General features: G+C 53.9%; 1 protein-coding gene across 1 annotated transcript in view; it reads left to right on the top strand.

Annotated features, from left to right (window-relative positions):
- The window catches only part of TSNARE1 (t-SNARE domain containing 1), a 191,015-nt gene that overhangs the window by 52,020 nt on the left and 129,247 nt on the right, over positions 1-9,748 (top strand). Inside the window, exons 2-3 of the mRNA XM_006830732.1 lie at positions 3,327-3,479; positions 4,332-4,781. Coding sequence (XP_006830795.1) covers positions 3,327-3,479; positions 4,332-4,781 — 603 coding nt within the window. The remainder of the gene's footprint in view (positions 1-3,326; positions 3,480-4,331; positions 4,782-9,748) is intronic.

The raw sequence follows: 9,748 nt of genomic DNA, 5'->3' as shown, positions 1-9,748 counted from the left end.
TCTCATCTCCAGGTCTATGGAATATGGTTGAACTCAGCCCATTTCTTCATTGCTGCCTTTCCCCCCTTCCACTCACCAGTAGACCAATGTGGTTGTCAGCAAGCTTACATGCCTACTCACGTGTTCCCTTTGAGTTTCAGTCTTAGAGGGGAGTTTGTCCTCAAGGAACTTGATTGCTAGCCTTGATGGCTTCCTGGTGAACAGCTTGCATTTTTGTTTTGGATTTTTCCTGATGATCTTTCTTTGAAGCTGTATCTTCTGTCGTTCTAGCTGTTCCAGGCTGGTTTGCTTGTCCTTTCTAGTGGGAATGTCCTACCTCAGAAGGTTCTGGATGGGGCCCAGGATTCCACCTAACGTCCTATAGACTGCAAAGGCTCTGCAAGAGGCCTATTTCACTGGGCAAGTTCTAGAACCCCTTTTAGGTATTCCATTCAGTTATAGGCTGAAGATGGGCTTATAAGCTTTCTGTAATCATGTTTCCTGACATTCCTTTCTAATCTAATCAAGTGTGTATTTTCCAATAGTAGACAAGGGAGACCAATATTCATAAGACAGTCAAGCATCTTAGTATTATTTCCCCTCTTCAGACTATACGTAGATCCCTGTATCCCAGAGCCCTGGTGTTCCAAGGTTGAGCACGCATCTCTATTTACATCTGTCCCATTTAGCCCATGCAAACCTGCCTTCATGTTCCCCTATCTACCTTGTTCTTCCACCTCCTCCTCCTTCTTGTATACTGCTCTCCCCAACGAGGATCACACATTTTTAACATGCAGTACATTTATGGTCATGCAGTGCTGAGTATTTTTTACTTTTCATTATGATTTCATTTGGGCCCAGGAGTTGCTTAGAAGTGTCTTTGCAAGTTCGACACACAGGTGTGTTCCTCTGGTTTTCTGTGAGTAATTATTTCTAACCGATTTACATTCCCGCCAGAGAGTATACTGGATCGTCCTGGTTCTCTGAACACGATGCTCACCTGGGCCCGCTTTGGGGGAAGCTGGATGGGACTCTGGTCCCGTGCTCCTCCAGGGACTACCACTGCATCAGGGAGATGAGATAGAGCCTTAAAAAGCCTCCAGCCCCAGATACTGTAAGTCCGGCAACGGCCGCCTCCCCAGAGAGCACTGTGGCCTGAGAAGACTGGCCAGGGAGGCAGCTGAGCGCTGGGAATGGCCTCTGGGCTGGGCAGTGGGCTCAGAAGAGGCCCCTTCTGTGTTAGGTCTCCTGTGTGCAGAAGGGGCCACTATTATCAGAACTGCTCATCCACTTGCTGAGAAGTTGGCAGTTCAAACCCTCCCAGAGGCAACTGGGAAGACAGACCTGGCAATCTTCTGAAAGGTCGCAGCCTTGAAGACCCCGCGGAGCAGTTGCCCTCTGCACATGTGTGGTCGAGGTTGTGGTTAGTTGAAATCTACTTGGCAGCAGGGTTTTCTTTTGTTTTGTTTTTTGTGAGCCAAGCGGTTTACATGGTGACTCAGATCGTCTTGGTGACGCTGTTGGTGATGATGTAGAGCTTCATTTCAGGGTCTCTCTTCATCACCTGCACACGCAGTAGAAAGCACGCTGGCAGGTTGGTCTCCAGCGCAGTGGGCTACGCCTCTGAACAGATGGGAGCGCGTGGCACCCATGTCCCCCTGGAGAGCAACAGGAAATGCCACCCTGGCCTGTGATGGAGGCTGGAAGTGGAGCTGCGTCCTTGCTCCTGAGAGCAGCCGCACAGGATGGAGTCAGGCAGACCCCAGCTTTCGGGTGGGATCTGTTCCAGTGGGAACGGGTGCACAGCATTTGTATTTTAGTACCAGAATGAGCCCTGGTGGCGCTGTCAGGTAAACATTGGGCCGCTCACTGCAAGGTCAGCAGTTCAAATCCACCAGTGGCTGTGTGAGAGACAATGAGGCTGTGTGCTCCTTAAAGATTTCCAGTTGCGTAAACCCTAAGCGGGGTGGCAGAGTCAGAACGACATGACCGCAGTGGGTTTGCTTCAGTGCACGAGGGAGTCCTGGTGGCTCAGGATGCCAAGCTAAGCAGTAGGCTGCTAACCAGAGGCTGGTGGTTCAAGCCCACCAGCTGCCCTGAGGGAGAAAGGGGAGGCAGCGTCCTTCTGGAAAGATTTGCAGACTCTAAAGCTTGTGGAGCAGCCCTGCCCTGGCCCACGGGCTGTGAGTCTGCAGCCACTCAACACTAAGGGCTTTGGGTTTTAGTGAACACAAAGCTCGGAGCATTTTCAGTGATTTAAAAGCTGCCCTGCAGCAAGTGACAGAGTCTGTGATGGATTTGTTGTGAGTCGGAGTTGGTTCCAACATGTCAGTGTGAGGGCAAATTCACGTACCCATAAGGGCAGCTAGGAGCCGTCCCTAAGTCAGACATTGGTAGCTGGGAGCCCTCTCCTCACACCTGCTGGGCTGGCCAGGTGCAGGTGGTCCCTGGGGGAGGGGGGGCGTTGGCGGTCTGCTTGCTTGTCCAGCACCGTCAATAATTCCTGGCCCTATCCTGCCCACCTGAGCAGGGTGTGAGTGGCACCAGTAGGGGAGTGATGGTGGAAGTCCCTCCATGCCATCATGTCCCTCAGAGGCACGCAGGGCACAGGCTGACCAGGGCACCATCTGTCAGTTTTAGAATGGAGGGCCTCTCATAGAGCCACGTTGTTGCCTGGGCTGACACGGCAGCATCCACCACCCCGCCCCGACACCACCTGGTGTCTCCTCTGGGAGGGACCCTGGGGAGGAGGAGACAGACATGGGACAGGCACAGGGCATCTTGTGCACACTCGGGGTCCCGTGGAGTCTAAGGCACACCTCGACTCCAGAGTGTTTTCATAAGGTGTGTCTCAGGATGGACGATTTCTGACAAATGTGCCCAAGAATGTGCTTCACGATCAGCACGGGAACAAAGATGCAGTCTCCCGGGCCTGGGGGATCCACACGTGTGGAGAGTGGTGGTCCCACTGCCTATGTGTACACTAAGGCTTTCATAAAGTCATAAAGTACATCAAACCATCACATGCGTGGGGCTGCGAAAGTCTGGAATCCCTGTGAAAGTCTCCACACTCATCTTCTCCAACTCTGTACAAGGCAGGTAGCGCCTGTCCAGCCTGGTGGAGTCACAGAGTGGCCTTGCTTGGAGACACCCCTGGGTAGCTGAGCTCAGAGAGAGGTCCCAGAGGACGTGGAGACTTTTGGCCTTGGTGCTAGCAGGCAGAGAAAAGGGGGTATTCTGAGGTCAAGCAGGCAGCAGGGTGGGTGTCTTGGAAGAGGTTTCCCGGGCCCTGCTGTCCACCACACTATGGCTGGTGGGAATAACAGTGGTTGTCCTTGCTGTCCTAGAGTGCTCTAAATGCTGGACCGAGTACGGAATCCGTCACTTTCCCTGCCCGTCACCAGAGCGCAGCGCACAGGACCCCCAAGTGGGGAAGGATGGGGCAGGCCACCTGGGGCCAGTGGCGGGCACACCCAGAGGCCCAAGGGCCCGGAAGCGAGGTACTTCCCCTTGGATGCTGGGCTGGGGTCCCAGGAAGCTCCCCAGAAGCCAGGGTTCAGGCAGGTGTCTTGGTAGCATTGAGCTCAGAGGGGATAGGGTGTGGGCCCACGGGCAGTACAGAGGTACAGTGTGATTGCCCCGGCTTTGAGTTTTGTGGGTACTGAGGGTGGAGACGCAGGTGGGAGTGAGGGGCTGTACCCAGGCTGGGTGGTGCATCAGGTCTGTGCCACAGAGCTGGGGTCTCCCTTCAGGGCTGAGTGAAGGTGCACTGACAGGTCTCCCAGCTGGGTGACAACATGCGCCGGCAGGGGGCTGCAGGGGGGATGACTGAGTTGTTACTCTTGAGCACACCTTTCTGGGTGGGGCACAATTATGACCTGCTGGCCAGGCCCTTCTGTAGGGAATGACAGTGTCCTTGCCCTCTGGAGTCCCAAATCAGTGGGAGACCAGACCTGTGTTTTGAAACCCCTGGTCGGTGGGGGCCAGCCTTTCGTGGTGTGGAATGAGGGGTTCTGCCTGGCCCCTGCCTGCAGGAGGAAGGGCACCTGGTCAAGGGCCTGGATCATGTACTGGGAGCAGAGAGGGGCTGGGGCTGGCAGTGACTCTGTCTGTCTGTCTGGGAGGCTGAGGAGAAGTGCTTGTAGGATTGTCTTGGGCTAGGCAGGGCTGGGCTGCATCCTTAGCGCCCCCTGGAGGTCCTGATGATGGAGTGTTCAGCCAGCCGCAAGGAGGGCGGGCTGGGAGGGCAGCAGCATTCGGACACACAAGCCACACGGAGACACCGTGACCACCGGAGCAGCCGCCCCCATCGGCCGGACCCTCTCAACACCCGCGTTTTGGTGCCGTTCCAGGGCCGGGGGTCACTCCCGAAGGTAGCTGGACGCCGGAGCCCACCACTGCCGCTGGGCCCCTGGGCCGCATGGCAGGGCCCTGTGCTGTCCGGGCCAAGAAGAGGAAGCCCAACTTCTGCCCGCAGGAGACGGAGGTCCTGGTGGCCAAGGTCAGCAAACACCACCAGCTGCTGTTCGGCACCGGGCTGCACAAGGTCGAGCCAGCGCGCAAGTACCGCGTGTGGAGCCGCATCCTGCAGGCTGTCAATGCGCTGGGTTACTGCCGCCGCGACGTCGTCGACCTCAAGCACAAGTGGAGGGACCTGCGGGCCGTGGTGCGGCGCAAGCTGGCCGAGGTGCGCACGGCGGCCCCGGGGCCCAGCACCCTGACCCTCACGCCCGTGGAGCAGGTTGTGGCCAAGACCTTCTCCTGCCAGGCGCATGAGGGCTCCGGCCTGGAGCCACCCGGAGGTGAGTTCCGGCCAGGCTGGGCCATGGGGCCAGCTCCCTCAGCTACTATCCTCTTCCACCTTCTCCTTGTCCACTGGGACTGCCGCCTCTCCCTCTTCCCTCCCCTTCCTCCTCTCTCTTCCCCTCCCTCCCCCTTCTCTTCTTTTCCTTCCCTCTCCTCCCTTCCCTCCCCTTCCTCCTCTTCCCTTCCCTCTCCCTCTCTCTCCTTTTCTTCCTTTCCTTCCTCCCTCTTTCTCTCCCTCTTCCTTCTCTCCCTCTCCTTCCTTCTCCTTTATCTCACCTCCCTCCTCCTCCTCTTTTCTTCCTTCCTTCTCTTCCTCCTCCCCTCCCTCTTCCTCTTTTCCCTCCTTTTCCTCTCTCCCCCTCTCCTTTCTATTCCTTCTCTCCCTCTGTTCTTCCTCTTCCCTCTTCCCCACCCTTCTCGTCAGCACCACCACAGCCATTTTCGGCATCAATTTTCTCCTCCCATCATCCGTCCATCCATTCCTGCACCCAGGGAACAGGTTTCAAGTCCTAAGGGAGCTTTAGTAGAAAGTGTTCACTTCCTGCTTAGCTCTCGCCTTAGCCCTGCTTCCATCCCAGAACCGAGAGCTGAGCCCACACAGATGAATGAGAGGCATTCTGCTCCGAGGCCATTGGATCACCCTTGGGGACTAGAACTTGTAGTGTGGCAGCTGTGTACTGTTGCCACACACTCTGTACGCACGATGGCGCCTCCCCTCACTGGCCCTCTCCTGCCGTGCCCGCTTCCTAGAAAAGTGCCCATTGTGACACGTCGTACCTCTGACTTGGGTTTCAGCCTGTGGTTGGACACATCTGCCTGAAGTGACCTCACAGCAGTGCATTAACCCTGGAGGGTCGAGACAGATATTGGGGCCGTTTGGCGTGGCCTCTGAGGCTCAGGCAGAGCCATCTGTCCAGGCGAGTATCTCGGCGGGACTCTGTCCTCTCGACCAAGACCCTCTGAAAACTGGGGGCTCAGACAGCGTTGCAGCCCATGGACACCACTCTGGGTCTGGAGCATTCCTCTCCCAAGTCACTGCAGCAGCCCCCCTCCCCACCTCTCCCTGTGCTGGGCCCCTGAGAGCACGAGCTATGGCAGATCAGACCCAGAGCTGCTCAGGACATCTGTGAGGAGGACGAGGGCAGGCATGGAGCTGGCCTGGGCTGGGGTGGGTTGGCCCCTAAGTGTGGTATAGAGGTAGGTGACCATTCCTTTTGGGCAGAGTCGGGGTGCGGCCCTTGGGGTAGAATCTCGTCTTGGACCCGACACCCCTTTCTGCTCTGTGTGAGGCAGGGCTATGTGTCCTAAAGGCAGCAGCAGTGTGGCTGCATGCTGCTAGCAGGTCCCACAGCTCCAGCATTGTGCCTGGGCAGTGAGGAGGGACATCAGGGTCATGGGGCCACTACGCGTGGGACATTAGTGGGACTGTAGGTTCAGGACGTTTCTAAGCCTTCCCTGTGTGCTGGCTGGGGGTGCCGTGGGTCCCAGACTGAGAACAGTGTCCTGCCTCCATCCCCAGGCCGGGCTCTCACTGTGCCTCCTGCCCTAGAACTGAGTCAGGAACCTGGTCCTCCAGTGTGGCTCCATGTTCCAGAGGACGAGAGGGCTGGGTGGTCAGAGAGGCCAGGCTGTGTGGTGCCAGGGTCGGGGTCCTTCTGGCAGTGGTGCAGCGGACAGGGGCAGACCAGGCACATTGCGTTTCTGAGGGGCGGTCCCTGTGCTGAAGGGCTTCTGAGCAGTGGTCCCTGCGTTAACTGTGGCTGTGTGACTCAGTGACCCGCTTGCTTTAGCCCGGTGACCTCAGCTCTCTGTGACCTCTGGATTTAGTGGGGGCCGCTGAGTAAAGCAGACTGGGAATCTGGCCTCGTGACTGTGTGCTTTGAAACCTTCATCCTCCTTTCCACAGCCGGCAGGTGATGCAGGGGGTGCACACTGATGGGGGCCCAGCGGCAGAGTGGAGCCTGCCTTTTTGTGGTCATTTTAGAAGGCCCATTATTGTGCTCACAGCGGGAGCGAGGGAAGAGGCACAGTGAGCTCCACCGATTTCTTCTACTGTCTCCCAATTTGCAGTCACTTGGGGTCCTGAAGCTAGAATCTGAGAAATGAGATTTCCTCCCTGCTCTTGGGCAGGACTTGGGCTCCTCAGGATGCATGTCCAGAGTGGGGGTCTGCTGCTGGAGGGGGGGGGGAATCTCTGGTGTGCCTCTGAGTGTCACTGTGGTCTGTGAGACCTGTTTCCCCTTCCAGCCTGGGAGCTCCCCGAGTGGGCCTGTGCCTCTTTCCTAGCTCCAGATTTGCTGACCCCAGTGTGTGGTGACTATTTGACCCCTGGGTGCTGTGGGAAAGGACAGGCTGTATTTGTGCAGAGCAAACTGCTGACTTCAGGGACCTTGTTAGTGACCTGGAGTTATGGTACTCCGCCACCCCTCAGGAGAACTGTGTTCATGGCATGTGGTGCTGGCCCCTTTGCTGTGGGATGAGGAACGCAAGTGACCACAAGGGATGGAGGAGGAGGGCAGGAGAGCACATGCCTGGTCCCAGGACAGGACAGAGTGACCACGACCCTGTGATGGGCACCTGGGCCAGTCAGACCCTGGTCTGAGAACTAGGAGGTGAAAGGTGGTCAGCCCTGTCCCTGTGCCCAGAAAGAGCACCCTGACTATGGTACCCTGATGGGCAGGGCCGGAGCTGAGTCAGGAGGCTGCCCACAGCCTGATGAGAGAGCCTGGTGCTGGGGAGGCGTGGCTGGGTAGGTGAGCAGGCAGGGGACGCTCTGGGTGTGGGTTTCTGCTGGACCCCTCAATTGGATACAGCTTCATGGAAGTAGAGTGTGTATTACTGTTGTTACTAAGTGTCGCCGAGTCAGTTCCAAATCATAGCAACCCAGTAGAGGGTTTCCAGGAGCGGCTGGTAAGTTTGAACCACCGACTTTGCAGCCCTGTGCTTATCCTACCCAGGACTGAACAATGTACAATGGATGTACTGCAGTCATTTTAAGGGTTCAGTGGGATCTGAGCAACACACACCCATGGTGCTTAACACACAGTGACAGTTAAGAGCCCACGACCCCAGAGGGTCCCCTGTGACCCTTCCCAGTCAGTCACTCCATCTCCACCAGAGCCAAACCAACAACAGGTTTGCTTTCTGCCACTGTGGAGTTCATGTTGCGCTTTAGGGCTGCATGCGGGCTCATCTGTCAAGACTCGTCCTGCTGGCTCAGTGCTGCTCCTCTCGGTGGGCTTCCATCCCCCGACGGGTGGGACCAGGGTTTCAGCTTCTGCCTGTTGGGAGTGAAGGTGCTAGGGACACTTGACTACCACTCTTCTTTCAGTTTGTCGTTCTGTGGTGGCTTACATGTCGCTGTGATTCTAGAAGCTGTGCCATGGGTCACCCATGGTGGACAGGTTTCAGATGAGCTTCCAGATGAAGACAGACTAAGAAGAAGAGATGGACCAATTCCCAATATTTAGTAACTGAAAACCTTATGACGAGCACTGGATAGCATCAGAATATCGAATACTGAAACATGATGAAGAGCACCAGAACATTGTTAGAGATAGTGCTGAAAGATGAGCCCCTCAGTTTGGAAGGCACTCAAAATCCAACTGGGGAAGAGCTGCCTCCTCAAAGTCAAGTTGACCGTGATGATGCGCATGGAGTAAAGCTTCAGGACCTTCAATACAAAATTAAGAGACACAGCTATAAACATCCGTTAATCATCTGAACATGGAATGTATGAAGTATGAATCTTGGAAAATTGAAAGTTGTCAAAAATGAAATGGAACGCATGAACATCGATATATCCTAGGCATTAGTGAACTGAGATGGACTTGTATTGGCCATTTTGAATCTGATAATCACATGTTGGGAATGACATGTTGGGAATGACAAATTGAAGAGGAATTGTGTCACATTCATCATCAAAAGGAACATATCAAGATCTGTCATGAAGTACAATGCTGCCTGCAATAGGATAATATCCATATGCCTGCAAGGAAGACCACTTAATACCACTATCATTTAAATTTACGCACCAACCACTAAAGCCAGTGAGGATGAAATAGAAGAATTTTACCAACTTCTTCAGTCTGAAATTGATCAAACATGCAATCAAGATGTATTCATAAGTACTGGCGATTGGAATGCAAAGGTTGGAAACAAAGAGGAAGGATCAGTTGTTAGAAAATATGGTTTGGCTGACAGAAATGATGCTGGAGATCATGTGGTAGAATTTTGCAAGACCAATGACTTAATTATTGTACATACCTTTTTTTAAGCAACATAAAAGACAGCTATACACATGGACCTCACCAGATTGAATACACAGAAATCAAATTGACTACATCTGTGAAAGAGATGATGGAAAAGTCCCATATCATCAGCCAAAACAAGGTCAGGGGCAGGCTGTGGAACAGGCCATCAATTGCTTATATGCAAATTTAGGCTGAGGCTGAAGTAAATGAAAGCAAATACATGAGAGCCAAAATATGACTTTGAACATATCCTTCCTGAATTTAGAGATCTTCCCAGGAGCAGATTTGATGCATTAGATGCTAAAGACTGAAGACCAGAACAGTTGTGGGATGACATCAAGAACATCATACAGGAAAAAAGCAAAAGGTCATTAAGAAGGCAAGAAAGAAGGAAAAGACCAAAATGAGTGTCTGAAGAGACTCTGAGACTTGCTCTCCAGTGTAGAGATGCTGAAACAAATGGAAGAAATGAGGTAGTAAAAGAGCTGAACAGGAAATTTCAACAGTCTACACGAGAAGCCAAAGTCAAATATTGTAACAAAATGTGCAATGACCTGGAGTTAGAAAGCCAAAAAGAACACACTAAGCATTTTTCAAGCTGAAACAATTGAAGAAGAAATTTAAGCCTCGGCTTGCAATATTGAAAGATTGTATAGGCAAAATATTGCATGATGCAGGAACCATCAAAAGAAGATGGAAGGATTATACAG

The sequence above is a fragment of the Chrysochloris asiatica genome, unplaced genomic scaffold (genome assembly GCF_000296735.1).
Source record: "Chrysochloris asiatica unplaced genomic scaffold, ChrAsi1.0 scaffold00001, whole genome shotgun sequence".
NCBI classification, from domain to species: domain Eukaryota; kingdom Metazoa; phylum Chordata; class Mammalia; order Afrosoricida; family Chrysochloridae; genus Chrysochloris; species Chrysochloris asiatica.
The sequence above is the reverse complement of the archived record's forward strand: the minus strand, read 5'-3'. Positions and strand labels throughout refer to the sequence as shown.